The 15725-nt window shown below is 37.9% G+C and overlaps 1 protein-coding gene and 1 long non-coding RNA gene across 3 annotated transcripts in view; one reads left to right on the forward strand and one right to left on the reverse strand.

The window, feature by feature from the left end:
* dgat2 (diacylglycerol O-acyltransferase 2) overlaps positions 1-9249 on the reverse strand; it is a 41941-nt gene extending 32692 nt beyond the window's left edge. The window contains exon 1 of the mRNA XM_062974465.1: positions 9085-9249. Coding sequence (XP_062830535.1) covers positions 9085-9124 — 40 coding nt within the window. The 5' untranslated portion in view covers positions 9125-9249. The remainder of the gene's footprint in view (positions 1-9084) is intronic.
* Positions 9250-11219: 1970 nt separating this feature from the next.
* Positions 11220-14736, forward strand: LOC134298044 (uncharacterized). Of its 2 annotated transcripts, XR_010005024.1 has the most exons (3): positions 11220-11471; positions 13505-13583; positions 13991-14736. It is a non-coding gene; the product is annotated as an uncharacterized LOC134298044 (long non-coding RNA). The 2 variants fall into 2 exon arrangements; XR_010005025.1 differs by having other exon boundaries at positions 13505-14736.
* Positions 14737-15725: the final 989 nt, after the last annotated feature.

A 15725-nucleotide genomic window follows, 5' to 3' on the forward strand; every position in this document is an offset into this window, starting at 1 on the left:
AGGAAGATACGCAACCACCAACGGTCTTTCAAGATCTCACCTCTCAAAAAAGGAGACTGCTTTTATTTTAAAAACACTAGAGGTAAAAGGAAGTCTTAGCCAATAAGTCCCCCTGACCTGGATAAAGGGCTATTTTTAAAGCTTAATCTTTAAGACGTTCCAGTTGCAAAGGGAGCGTAGATAGGCAACGGATACTATCAATCATTTTCTTTTGTACCTTTCACAGATCTCAAAGTGATGATTATTTTTATGACTCCTGAGCACAGCGAGCTGGTCTGTTCCCATGCACACACATAGTTTGCCATGTGCAATACAGCAACTCTAAGGAGGAGCTGCAAAGACCGAGGGTTTATGGAGCTTAACAGAAAGCTCCTTGTTTCCGATGCCTTGGGACATTCCGGCATTTCGCCAAGGAAAGCTCCGTAAAAGTTTAAGTTGCCCCAATGGGCAGCATTCGGCAGCACATGGCAGTCCAAACCGGCTTCAAAAGCACAATTTCACAGCATCGGATTGCTTTATTTTACAAAACGAATGGTGGTTTCCAAAGAAACAACATTAGAGTGCCTGCTCCAAGTAGAATGTAAGTGATGCTTTGTCTATGGACACAGTCTGGATTGGAGATGCAAGTGAGGCAGAAAATTAGATGTAATTGTTGCCTCATGTCCCATAGATGAGGAGAAAGCCAAGGATTAAACTTTCCTGGAAAGAGGGAGATTGCAAGAGAGGCTTGAAGGAGGTGCATGAAAAGCCAAATCCTCTACCTTTCCAAACAAGGTGATGAGTAGGTGGCAGCGATGTCTAACTCAAGAGCTTAGAAAAGTTTGCCTTGGGGAACCACATTTCCAAGGCTCTCCCCTGCAAGCAGCATAGCCAAGTGTTCCAAGCTCTGGTTAGTTCCATCTTGCGAAATTGTCTTTATGTGACAAGCATTTCAAGCTATACTAGGATTTCCACTTTCCCACTTTGGGATTTTCCCACTTTCATGGACTGCCATGAAAGTGGAAAAAACTGCCAATTAAAAATCCGTATTTTTTCAGTTTGAGAAGACCTCTGTGGGAATCTTTGTGTCTTCCAACATAACTCTGTGGTCAACCTCAGCAGGAAATTGATAGCAGAATTGTTCTGGAAGACCTAGAGATTCCCAAAATAGGGCTGACTGGGTTAGGACTTGCCCATGGCCATCCAATGGGCTTCCAAAACTGAAGGGGATTTCGAACTGTGGTCTCCAAAGCCTTAGGGGACACCCAAATAGTAGAATGATGACAGTTTGACTACATTTTAATTGCTATGACTCAATGATATGGATATGGACTCTCGCTAGCTTTAGTTTCACAAAATCTCTAGCCTTCCCTACCCAAGAGTGCTGGTACCTCACACTCCCAGAATTTCACATCACTGAACCATGACAATTAAAGTGGTGACAAATTTCATTCATTCTAAATCATGCATGGGCAAACTTTGGCCTTCCGGGTGTTTTGGAGTTCAACTCCCACAATTCCTAACAGCCATATGCCTGGTATAGATGCAACAAGAGTCCCAATAAGGGTTGTACAATTAGTCAGAGTACAGCTTGGCGTGAAGGAGTGAAAAATATCCATTACCTGGAGCAGAGAAAAACATCAGAACCTTGAACTACTTATGAACGTCCAATGGAGGTGCTCATGTTCACCTTGCCTCCAGATATAAACAAACAAAAAGGAATGTGTCCACATTACACAACAGCAGTTTGATGCCAGTTTATTTGTCACGATTGTACCTGATATTAGTTATCATAGTTACTGTTGCATACTTTCAAGTTACCGTAGTTCTTGTGTACGGAGATCCTACGGCAATCCTATCATGGGATTTCGCTGGCGAGATCTACTCAGATGCAACTCCCTGTTGCCTTTCTCTAAGGCTGAGAAAGTGTGACTTGCTTGGAATAAGACTTTGGAGACCATGGTTTGAATCCCCATTCAGCCCTAGATGCCCACTGGATGAACTTTGGCAAGTCACACTCTCTCAGCCTCAGAAAAAGGCATAGACAAATCCGTTCTGAACACATCTGGCCAAGAAAATCCTGTAATACGTGTACATTGGGGTTGATATAAGTTGGAAATGAAGGGTCTGTATGCAACTCTAGACATCATACATGTTCATCTCATACTTGTAATATAAGCAGACAAACGATTAAAAAGTAAATCACAAGAGTTGGTCCTGGATCTCAGAAGTATGTAATCATGCTATATGTGTGTGCAGAAGAGAAAGGCCAAAATGCTTTGCTGGTGTTATATATTTTTATATCCCCACTTTTATTTATATAACATTTTATTGAACATTTTCTAAACATGTTAGTATTTTAAAAAGCAAGTAAAAGAAAAAGGGAAAAAAAAGAAAGAAAAAGAGAGAAGGGGGAAGGGATAGGAAAAATGTGGGATCTTCAACACAATTCTATGGCATGCTTCTGCCCAAAATTGACCCTACTGTATTGTGTGTACATATTGGTATGCAGTTTTTCCCTAACTCTATGTTGTTAGAGGTTGTGGATGGGACTACAGATCATGTGAACACGATCTTAGAATGGCTCAGAGTGAGACTCCATTTTAAAATCTGTTGGAACCAGAAGTCAGTTGGAGTCAGTGAGTTAGAATTCAGTTGAGTCGGCCGATGTCAGTTAGAGCAGGAGTATAGTAGTCAGTATGCTGCAGTGAGATGTCAGTTAGAGTACGAGTCTGTCTGCAGCAGAAGTATAGTACAGTTGAAGTACAGTTTTAAGCATTATTCAGTTAACATGAAATCAGTAATAAATACATAGTTTGTAAGTAAATCAACTAGAAATCAAATCAAGTTTGTAAGTAACTTTTAACGAAGACTACTTATTTTTGATCGTATTATTTAAAACCAATGTATTATATGGGAGAGTAGATTGTCAATGTCAATTAATCTCCAAAAGGGTCATGTTTCCAAAAAGCCTTCTGAAATTCCTGGTTTTCCCAATAAGAAAACCTAGAAAGACTAACAATTGCCCCCCTCTAAGCATTTTCTAAGTCAGGGTTGTTGTATGTTTTCCGGGCTGTATGGCCATGTTCCAGAAGTATTCTCTCCTGACGTTTCGCCCACATCTATGGCAGGCATCCTCAGAGATTGTGAGGTATGGAGAAACTAAACAGTATATTATTTGACAACACAGAATGCTCGACCACTCCAACAACTATCAACTATCAACTACACAGAGAAGCCACTGAAATCCACAAGCATGTGGATAACCTCAACAGAAAGGAGGAAACCATGAAAATGAACAAAATCTGGCTAGCAGTTAAAAAACTCAAAAATCAGAACAGTAAATAAGAAGCAACACTCCGAAAACAAAGGAGTTCCAGACATGAATCAACCAAGGGCAGCTAACAACTCTGAACAAAGGATTATTTTATTTATTATTTATTAGCGACATTTATATCCCGCCCTTCTCACCCCGAAGGGGACTCAGGGCAGTTTACAAGTATATATACATACAGTATATTATATTATACGACTATATTGCAATATTTTAGTAATATTGCATGTAATATAAATATACAATTATAATAATGAATTATAATTATTACATTGTATTACATCATAATATTATGCCCCCAGGCAGGAAGAAGCCAGGAGATGAAGCTATTCAATGCTATTTTAGGTGATTGACTACAACATTCACATTGGCCCCCAACTGAAAAGAGTTCTTCTCTCACCCTGGACTTTCCACAGATATATATAAGCCTTCCTTGCTTAGTTTCTCCATATCTCACTACCTCTGAGGATGCCTGCCATAGATGCGGGCGAAACGTCAGGAGAGAATACTTCTGGAACACGGCCATACAGCCCAGAAAACATACAACAACCCTGTGATCCCGGCCATGAAAGCCTTCGACAACACATTTTCTAAGTCCTCCAGCACAGCTCTGCCAAATGGAAGCCATTCATCTCAATAGGGCTGAATATTTTCTATAGGTCAGATTCAAAGTGGATGCGAAATATTGTCTAATAATGTTTCTTGCAATTTAAACTTTCAGCGTGACATTGATTAAAATGTATCCATAATAAAAAAACTGGACACAAAAGGTACTGTTGGTGGCACCAGATAAATACTTGGCATTCAAATAAACACTTGGCAATGAGAGACTCTCTCTCCAATAAATAAGCCAGGCAATTAAAGCACGCTGCACCTTCCATCTATCATCTTTGAGGACACAAAAGTAAATTAAATGCCTATAACCCTATGGAGCGTAACACAAGGAAAAGCTGCCCTGAATTCAGAAGAGATGTCCTTCAGAGTATATACATACATCAAACCCTTTTGTTATGCAACCATTTGGAGAAGATTTCCACTCGCCTGGAAAGCAGCCTATGGGTGACCTCAACTGACACAGCAAAACCCAAAAGCCAAACAACAGGTATACATTTCCTTTGTGGAGTAAGTTGTGACTTTCCAGCTACTGCTAGGCAGCACTCCAAACCCCATCATCCCTAGGAAGAGGCTATGGAAGCAGTAAGTCAACAATAACTGGAGTGCTACAAGTTCCTGCTGGGTTCATCCCTCTCCTGCAGGATAATACAAACCTAATTTTGGGGACTACAGCTCCCAGAATCCAACAGCAGATATGGTCTAGGCCTTGCTGGTTGTGGGATTCTGGGAGATGTGGTCCCAACAGCAAACTCCTCCAAGTTCTGATCACACAACCAGGCAGCAAGCAATATCTTTAATGGGAATCATGCTGTCTTCATAATGCACAGCAAGATATGCTGGGAGCTGTAGTCCAACATGGAAGCTGGCATGAGTCCCATCCAAATCTAAATAAAGAGAAGCACACCATGATTAACCATCTGTCCCAGTAGTAGAGCAACTGGTGTTTTTAAGGTATGTCTCCCATCATCTGACTATGTTGGTTGCAATATTTTTAACGATAATCATACTGCCTTCATAATGTTGCAACACCTGCATAGTGAGATATGCTGGGAGATGTAGTCCAGCAGGGAAGGTTGCATGAGTCCCATCCAAATCTAAATGAAGAGAAGCAAACCATGACCAACCACATGTCCTAGTAGTAGATGAAATCTCGAGTCTAGCAGTTATCCCTTTTGGAGTTTAGATCTCAAGAACATTGGTCTTCCTAGTATCCCCCTTAGGCTAGTGAGTGTCTCTTCATTAAATTAGGAGTCTCACAACCAATGTTTTTGTGCCCCAAATCCCACCAGTGAGAACTGCTGGGACTCCAAATCTCATCAACCAGGCTTGGATGGACCTTGTAGTCTCACCCATGAGATGTCACAATTCAAAGACTTAACAGTTGCAAAGCAAGACAATTCCAGTTGAAGATCTTGAGGACACCAACTGGATCAGGCTGACCGATCGGTAACTTCAAGCCAGCTGGGTGACTCCAGGAAGCCAAGATTTGCAACTGCTTTCAGTTTTTTGACACTTCAGATTGCTTTTTCACTTCAGAATGCTATGAATTTTAACTATAAAGGCTTAGTTTTCCTTATTTAAAATGCTTAGAAGAGTTATTTTTGATACAATCGAACAAATACTTTATCAAAATACTTTATCAAAATGCATTGTGGAATATTTGCAAGTACATAATACATAAATGCTGGAAATAAATAATAAATATCTTGGAGATCGGACTCAAATCTAAACCCAAAGTTAATTTATGTTTTAAAGAGACATAAATGAATTCTCCATGCCTATAAAACATATCCCATAGCCTGAAGGTAATTTTATGGACCATACATTTAGTAATTCCATGCATGAAACAACATTTGTGCACATAGATCTAATGGGGCAAGAAGTGTCACTATCTCAACTCCCACTGGGGATACATTTTGAATTTTGGAGCATTTTGAATTTCTACTTAAGGGTCAGCCAACCTGCATTTGTTTCAACTGTTAACCTTGGAAAAAGGCAGGACACCAAAGGGAATATAAAGATGAAGGTACTAGGAAGATAATAGGAAGATAGTAGCCTCTGGTGGCTCAGTGTGTTAAAGTGCTGAGCTGCTGAACTTGCAGACCAAAAGGTCCCAGGTTCAAATCCCGGGAGCGGAGTGAGCGCCCGCTGTTAGCTCCAGCTTTTGCCAACCTAGCAGTTCGAAAACATGCAAATGTGAGTAGATCAATAGGTATCGCTCTGGCGGGAAGGTAACGGCATTCCATGCAGTCTTGCTGGCCACATGACCTTGGAGGTGTCTACGGACAATGCCAACTCTTCGGCTTAGAAATGGAGATGAGCACCAACCCCCAGAGTCGGACACGACTGGTCTTATCAGGGGAAACCTTTACCTTTACCTTTACTAGGAAGATACTCGGACACTGATGATATTATAAATATTAAAATAATGCACTAGTCCTCAAAAACATCTGTTCTTCAAAGCAGATAGCCTACAATGACAGAGAGAAACTCCATTCTGCCAGGGATTAACCGCTGATCAACTATCCTCTGCAGCTATGCTTAATCTGATTTTTTAAAGCTGCTGTAAGAATGCAACAGAAGCATGAGCCGGGTGAAACAAGCTAATATCAGAAGATAAATACTGCATAAATGTCAAGTCCTGAGAAATCCCAGGAGAGATTGAATATCCTAACTGATATTATTTGATGCAGGACTAATACGTGAACAGCATAGTTTTGCAATACCAAAAATACTAAGAAAGCAGAGCACATTTAAACCAAATATTAAACCAGCTGGGGCAGAGAAAGAAAGGGAGAGATAACTGGGATATATAGTATTTCCAAATATTCATTGCAATCCATGCTAGTTCCATGTAAAGGAAATCCTTTCGCTATGCAATAGAGATGCATCATTTTATAGTTTTCTAACATTTTCTCTACTCAAAGACAGTCTGTAGCTTCTCAAAGGGATCCAATAAAGCTAAAGAACTCCAGATTTAAGCTGCCTTCCCATCCACTGCTCTTAAGTAAGACAAGAAAGCTACCAAAATGGGATTTAGAGTCCTGTTGCTATCATGAGCTCGTATAAGGAAGGCAATTTTAACATATCGTTGTATATAATGGGACCAAAATATATGGGATTACAAATTAAGTACTTGTTTTAATATGGACTGAGTGCTGATGTTCTTGTAAACTGACATTTCAAATGTATTATAGGATTTGATATTGCATATGTTGTGGTTTAATGTGTCATGGGCAGAAAAGAAGAAATATATTATTAATAATAGTAAACCAATCTTTAAATCAGTATTACAGTGACAAAGAAATTACAATAGGTCTTTAGGACCTGCTGGGTATAATAATATTTCTATTATTATTATTATTATTATTATTATTATTATTATTATTATTATATTGGGAAGATGCCAAAGGCCCCTTTTAATTGCTTTCTCTTAACTAAAACTGATTTAATAGATCCATATAATTATTATTATTATTTATATTACTATATTGAGAAGTGAAATGGCCACTCTAATTGCTTTATTATAATTAACACTGGTTTAATAGCATCATCAAATATTAAACATCTATAAAAATAGACAGCAGATGCCAACAACCAGCTGTAATTACAATAAATAACACTGATTTAAAAGCTTCATCATGTTGTTGTTATTACTTCCCTACCTCTCCACAATAGATAGAAACATTAAAAAACATAAAGCCATCATCATTCTAAATTCAATGTAATAAACTAATTTTGCTGAGAAAATAAAATGGGGGGGGGGGGACAAAAGAGTAATGTGATGTAATGGTATTAATGAATAAATAAATGTTTTGCATCTCAGTCGAGATATAAATATAATATAATATAATATATACTATACCATAATATTTTATTATATTGTCATAATTATATTATAATATTTATTTATATCTCAACTGAGACTAATCATTTATCTATTCAGTAAAACCATTCTATCTATCTATATGAGATAGATAATTTATATTATATTTATTTATTTATTGAATTTATATAACGCTCTTCTCCCCCAGGGAGAATACATGAATATTATGTATTATATTATATTAATTTATATTACATTTATACACTATATTATTCTTATTAAATTATATTATTATATTAATTTATATCTCAACTGAGACACAAAGCATTTATTCAGTAGAACCATTTTTATACACACACACATATATACGATAGATACATTATATTATTATATTATGTTATTAATAAATCATTATATTTATTTATATCTTGACACAGAAGCAAAGCATTTATTTATTTAGAACTTTTTATATATATACTATATATATATATATTATAGATAGATACTATATTATATTATTATATTGTTATTCATAAATTATATTTATTTATATCTTGACACAGAAGCAAAGCATTTATTTATTCAGTAGAACCACTTTTTATATCTATATATACATATTATAGATACTATATATTATTATTATATTGTTAATAAATTATATTTATTTATATCTTGACACAGAAGCAAAACATTTATTTATTCAGTAGAACCACCTTTTATATCTATCTATCTATCTATAATTATATAGATACTATATTATATTATTATATATTATATTATTGTTATATTTATTTATATCTTGACTGAGATGCAAAGCATCCATTTTTTCAGTAGAACCACTTTTTATATCTATCTATAATTATATAGATACTATATTATAGTTATATTATATTTATTTATATCTTAACTGAGATGCAAAGCATCCATTTTTTCAGTAGAACCACTTTTTATATCTATCTATAATTATATAGATACTATATTATATATTATATTATAGTTATATTATATTTATTTATATCTTGACTGAGATGCAAAGCATCCATTTTTTCAGTAAAACCAATATGTATATCTCTCTCATTCGACAGATAATGAAATATAGTAAATATTTTAAAATAATAAATATTTTAGATAGCTAGGATAGAGAGATAGCAAAATACTGTTTTTAAAAGGGTAAGAAGGTATCTGAAGACGGCCCAATTTAAATTTAAAATTGCTGCATTTCCTCCCCTCAGAAAGGTCCTTTTCAGGCCCATCTGAACCCGCTCTTTCCCTGAGGCTGCTCAAAGGGATGCTCCCTTCCAATCAGAAGCCGCATTAGAAGCGGGTCTACCTCGCAGGACGCCGGAGTAGGCAGCGATGATGGTCTTCATGGCTTCAGAGTCGCAGAAGCCTCGTCGGCCTCCGCATCCAAGCCATAATCGGGAGGCGGAGAAGGGAGCAGACGCGCACTAGGACCCCGCTACCTCTTCCTTCGACGCCCGCGGCAGCACTGGCGGCAGGAGGCAGCGGCGGGAGCATTTTATAGCACCTGGCCGGTGGGCGTGGCTAGGGGCGTGGCTAGGGGCGGGGCCATTGTGATGCTGTTGCCTCTCCTGTGTGCCTGCCAAGCATTCTTGCAATCATATATCTATCTATCTAACTATCAATCAATCAATCAATCAATCTATCTATCCATCTATCTACAGTATCTATCTATCAATCTATCTATCTATCACACACACATATATATTTAAAACAGCAATAAAAATGACATACTACTAATATAATATACATCTTTCCACCATATCTCCTGTATCAATATAACAATATAATAATATATAATACTTATACAAATCCCATACGAATAATATACATCTTTCCACCATGTCTCCTGTATCAATTTAACAATATAATAATATATAATACTTATCAAAATCCCAGACTAATAATATAATATACATCTTTCCACCATGTCTCCTGTATCAATTTAACAATATAATAATATATAATACTTATTAAAATCCCATATTAATAATATAATGTACATCTTTCCACCATGTCTCCTGTATCAATTTAACAATATAATAATATATAATACTTATAAAAATCCCAGACTAATAATATAATATACATCTTTCCACCATGTCTCCTGTATCAATTTAACAATATAATAATATATAATACTTATAAAAATCCCATATTAATAATATAATATACATCTTTCCACCATGTCTCCTGTATCAATATAACAATATAATGATATATAATACTTATAAAAATCCCATACTGATAATATAATATACATCTTTCCACCATATCTCCTGTATCAATTTAACAATATAATAATATATAATACTCATACTATACTATATTCATAATATATTGTATATACATATAATATTGATAATAATATTATAATGTAATACAATATAGTAATAATACACTATTATAATTGTATATTTGTATGACATGTAATATTGCTAATAATATATAATACTCATACTATATTATACTAATATAATATATTGTATATACATATAATAATGATAATAATACTATAATATAATATAATAGTAATAATACACTATTATAATTGTATATTATATTATAATATTATCTATATTATATTATATTATTATATTATACCTGCAGAAAAACCATCAAAAGCACTGGAAGTATATCTTGTCTGTGATAGACAGGTTTTTTCCCAAATGTAAAGAAACTTCTTCAGATTTCTGCCACATTGCCAGTATCAACAGCTACAAACGGAAGGTTGTTTTCAACTCTTAAAAGTTTGAAAACATACATAAGAAGCACAATGCAGCAAGAAAGACTGACTGGACTTGCACTCTTAAGTGTCCACCAAAGTTTTTTCACTTTTTAATATATAAATAGAAGACAATATATATAAACGTCAATGCATGTATGTATATTGGTTGGTTTGTACCACAAAGGCTCCTCCAAGGAAGGAAAGAAGTGGAAGGAAAGGAAAAACTGACTTAATTCTCCTGTGTAAATGCACCCTGAGTCAACCTGCAAAAAGAGTGATGTTTCCCCCTCAATAATATATTTTCATTCCATCTTTATTGTGGGGAAAAGGAATTGCTTACAACAACTAGTTATTTGTAGCTACTGTAACTTCAAGCTTTGACCTTCCTGGATATTAGATGAAAATATAACTATTGCTTTGGCATGCTTTCCATGCATGATCTGGGCAGGGCAATTGCCCGTGTTGTTGGAGTGATTAGAACAGCCTCGCTAGACCTTGTTTGTGAGACATATTTCCTGGCTCTGGCTCAAGTGGAGGCAGACAGGCTGCAGGTCAAAGACCCAGCGCCAATTCCTGCCCCTCTTTCCCTTCATAGGGGTTAAGGACATAGGCCTCATCCTAGTCTATTTTTGTGTTAATGTAGACAGATCCAATAGACATGATGCAATGGATGGGGGACAATATTTCTAAAAGTCTGGCCACATGATTTGGCCTCTGCGGGTGCAAGGAGTTGGAAAGCAGCCTCAACAGACGGGAAGGGGTGGCCTTCAGGGTAGCCAAAGGACAGACTGCGTCTCAAGGTCTCACCAAAGCAGGGTTGCCAAGTGTTTGGGTGCCAACTGAAATCTGAAAGCAAATGGCATGCTTGGCCAGATATTTAGGCAACCAGAAGAACCTCAGACTGTGAGTGGAAGAAGGAAAGGGTTGGAGATCTGATTCCAGAAGACCAGGTTCAAATCCTCATTGAGGTATGGCTATCCATTGCGTGACTATGAACAAGTCACACTGGTTCAACCTCGGAGGGAGCCAGGGTAAGACCCGTTTGCATAAATCATGCAGAGAAGATCCTATCATCATATCATCATAGGCATGACCATGAGTCAGATTGTCTTCCAAGGGTAGAGTCTTGGCAGTGGGTCCATAAGTGACTGTAGAGACCTATTATGGATCTACAGTAGAGTCTCACTAATCCAAGCCTCGCTTATCCAAGCCTCTGGATAATCCAAGCCATTTTTGTAGTCAATGTTTTCAATATAACATGATATTTTGGTGCTAAATTCGTAAATACAGTAATTACATCATAACATTACTGCATTTTGAACTACCTTTTCTGTCCAATTTATTGTATAACATGATGTTTTGGTGCTTAATTTGTAAAATCATAACCTAATTTGATGTTTAATAGGCTTTTCCTTAATCCCTCCTTATTATCCAAGTTATTCGCTTATCTAAGCTTCTGCTGGCCCGTTTAGCTTGGATAAGTGAGACTCTACTGTATATAGTGTTGTTGTATGTTTTCCGGGCTGTATGGCCATGTTCCAGAAGTATTCTCTCCTAACGTTTCACCCACATCTATGGCAGGCATCCTCAGAGGTTGTGAGGTCTTTTGGAAAACTACCCTGTTTCCTCGAAAATAAGACATCCCCAAAAAATAAGACCTAGTAGAAGTTTTGCTGAATTGCTAAATATAAGGCCTCCCCCGAAAGTAAGACCTAGCAAAGTTTTTGTTTGGAAGCATGCACGGCACCCACAAAACAAAACACTATAGCATGCAGGATTGGTAAATGTATATTATTATTATTATTATTATTATTATTATACCCCGCCTCCATCTCCCCAGAGGGACTTGGGGCGGCTTACATACCAGTTGTATATGGAAATAATGGTAGTAACAAGAAATTCTTCACAGGAGACAGTTTGTCTGGTTTAGTTATGTTGGTTGGTGATGACATAGAATAAATGTTCATTTTTTGTTGTTCAACAATTAATATGAATTCTTCTTCATAGAAAAATAAGGCATTCCCTGAAAATAAGACTTAGCGCATCTTTGGGAGTAAAAAATAATATAAGACACTGTCTTATTTTCGGGGAAACACGGTAAGTAAGGGAGGTTTGTATATCTGTGGAAGGTCCAGGGTGAGAGAAGAATTGTCAGTTGAAGGCCAGTGTGAATGTTGTAGTTAATCACCTGAATTAGCAATGAATAGCTTCATCTTCTGGCTTCTTCCTGCAAGGGGGGGCATCCTTCGCTCAGAGTCGTTAACTGCCTCTGGTTGATTCATGTGGGTGAAACGTCAGGAGAGAATACTTCTGGAATATGGCCATACAGCCCGGAAAACATACAACAACCCTGTGATCCCGGCCATGAAAGTCTTTGACAACACATTGATCCATATAGTCTTTCTTTCACAACGAGGACATACATTTCCAAATGGGAAATGTTTGCTTGAAATGTTTCCAACAGACCTGACAACCTCTGAGGATGCCTACCATAGATGTGGGTGAAATGTCATGAAAGAATGCTCCTGGAACATGGTCGTACAGCCCGGAAAACTCACAGCAACCCAGTGATTCTGGCTACAAAAGCCTTTGAGGACACATTTGCTTGAAATGTTTTCAAGGGTTGGCTTAAGGTGCCTTCTTCCTTTTGGAATGTTTCTCCCTTCCGCTCTCTATTTGTGCCTCTTCAAAACCAATTGCTTTGTTGGTAACACCTAATCTCCAGTTAAAACACTTATGGGCCAGGGCTTCTGTTCACATGGTTTATTCCACATTTTTAAATTAAGGTTACCTTTAAGCCATCTTTTAAATCCTTTGCTGTCCACCGACATTCCGTTTTCTGTTCTTGAGCTGAGAGTAAAGCAACTGTTTTGGGAGATTGGTGATCGGGCACTCCGACAACGTGGCATGAAGTAGATGTTGAAGGATCATCACTTTAAAGCTTTGGTTTTAGCTTCTTCTTCCAGAATGTGTTATAACCCTGATGTTCTTTTTGATTCAGAGCGAGATAAGGTGGAATTCCCTTATGATATGAACAAAGATAAACAAGAAGACCAAATCTGGTTTTATCACTATGTACGGTATGTAACATTTATGGTCTGATGGAAATATAATAGAACCTGATAAACAAAATCAAGTGTGTTAATGTAATGTTAGTATTCACTTATACACAATCATACAAGATACAAGAATGGGATGTCTTTGTCTTACTACTGTTCAGCTAATGTTATGGTCTGATGGAAATATAATGTTGTGAGTATGGATGAATTAATTGTTATGGTTTGCAAAGGCACTGTGCTATGTGTGTTAACTGGAAAATGAAGAGCACAAAGCCAATTGGCTAAGCCTGCAAAGACCTGGGGATTGATTTGATACTGGTCATGTGATGTCTTAGGGACCCTTGATCCATGACCCTGCAGCCATCATAGATCAAACTGAAGAGGATATGGGTTTTTTCCCATCTCAGCAAGATTCTGTTCCATTCCAGATGTCCCCTGTTGACATTTTGGTGCCAAAGCTAATTATGGAAGCCCTTGAAACAGAGCCTGGTTCCCCGGAAAGTGTTGTGTTTGATAGGAAGTCTTTTCTCAAAACACATCGCTCCCATAAGAAGTTTCTGAGACGAAGTGCGAGATTAGCGGAGAGAGAGGATTGTAATTAAACCATTTCTCTTGGGAAGCTTAAGGGAAGCTTACATCTGGCAGGTTGTTGTCATCAGTCCGTTCCCTTGGGAAAATGTGGACTCAAACACCTGGTTCGGGGAGTTTTGAACTTCCATAAAAGTTCTGGGCAAAGGCTACCCGTCGCGGTGTCAACGTGACAGTTGGAAAGTTAACATCGACTCTTGTTCCTGTGAATCTCAGCGGCCTGACGGTGCGCTACTCGTGAATAGACCGGGAGTTGCGTCCTGTTTCCCTGCCAAGACTGGACTGCGTTTCGGTTCCACCACGACCAACCTTGCCTTGCCTTGCTTCCTTGCCTTGCCTTGATTCCCTGCATTGGACATTGAACCTGGAACTTTCTTGAGAGACCTTGCTTTATTCCCCACTCAAACTGCTTGAAAGTTTGAGTGTGTTTCGGTTTGGATTTAAAAACTTGATCTCTAATGCTGGACATTAAACTTTATATTACTGGACTATATTTGACCTTTCCTAAAAGGACTATTGCTGGACTATATACTCTGCCTATTTTTGTTTGATTCCTTTATTGCTTTAATAAAGATATTAGATTGTTTATTGGCCTCCTTGTTGGTTTCCAGTGCTCACGCAGCCTAGAGGTGTTACAGGTCAAGTCTTTCAGGGCTGGCTTAAGCAGCTGAGGGGGAAAAGGAAGGGGGCTGATGCTGTTAGGAATGGTGGGAGTTGAAGTCCAAAACACCCGGAGGGACGAAGTTTGCCCATGCCTGGGCTAAACCATGAGATCTTGGTCCTTCCCAAAAGCATATCATGGTGCTATCCAACACAACCCCTACCAATCATGCCATGTACCATAGAACAAGCACAGGCACATGGGCATGAAGATGGATTTTGAGTCCATTCCAATCTATGCCTGTTTGCAGCATGTTATCATTTGACTCCAGGGCCAGAAAAGGATCCAGGAGACACGGTTGCAAAGAGTTGCTTCAGCAAAAAAAGCCCTGGAGGGTAGAACACTTTCCCTCGTTTTGCAAAAGTCCGGGACAGTGTGGAAATGATTTGCCTATCTATAGAATCACGTGCCAAGTGTCCCTGCTGCATGGTTTCACAAACGGGATGGCAAAAGGCCACCAGACAGTAGCAGCCCTGAAACCCCCGCAGAAGCCTTACATCCCCACTGGACTTTCGTCCGTGACCTAGACATGGAATCGGCTATATTTTTGTCTCATCTCATTTCCCCACTGTATAAACAATCCAGTGCCAAACCTGGGGTTCTCAAATTCCCTGGGGTCAAAATCCAAAGCGCTGCTCTGTTTGCAATGCATACAAAAGTGGAAAGTTACAACAGACTTGTCTGAAAAAAGTTTGCATTATTGTCAAGAAGCCTTAAATCAAAGGGTGCTGGGGACAAACTTCAGGTACATTCTCTTTTATATTAAAACATTTGTGTGTGTCCCCCTTCCACTAATAATGTAATCCCAGAAGGCCGGTGGTTCAAATCCGCGGGATGGGGTGAGCTCCTGTTGTTAGCCCCAGCTTCTGCCAACCTAGTAGTTCGAAAACGTGCAAATGTGAGTAGATCAATAG

This window comes from Anolis carolinensis, chromosome 3, assembly GCF_035594765.1.
Source record: "Anolis carolinensis isolate JA03-04 chromosome 3, rAnoCar3.1.pri, whole genome shotgun sequence".
Classification (NCBI taxonomy): domain Eukaryota; kingdom Metazoa; phylum Chordata; class Lepidosauria; order Squamata; family Dactyloidae; genus Anolis; species Anolis carolinensis.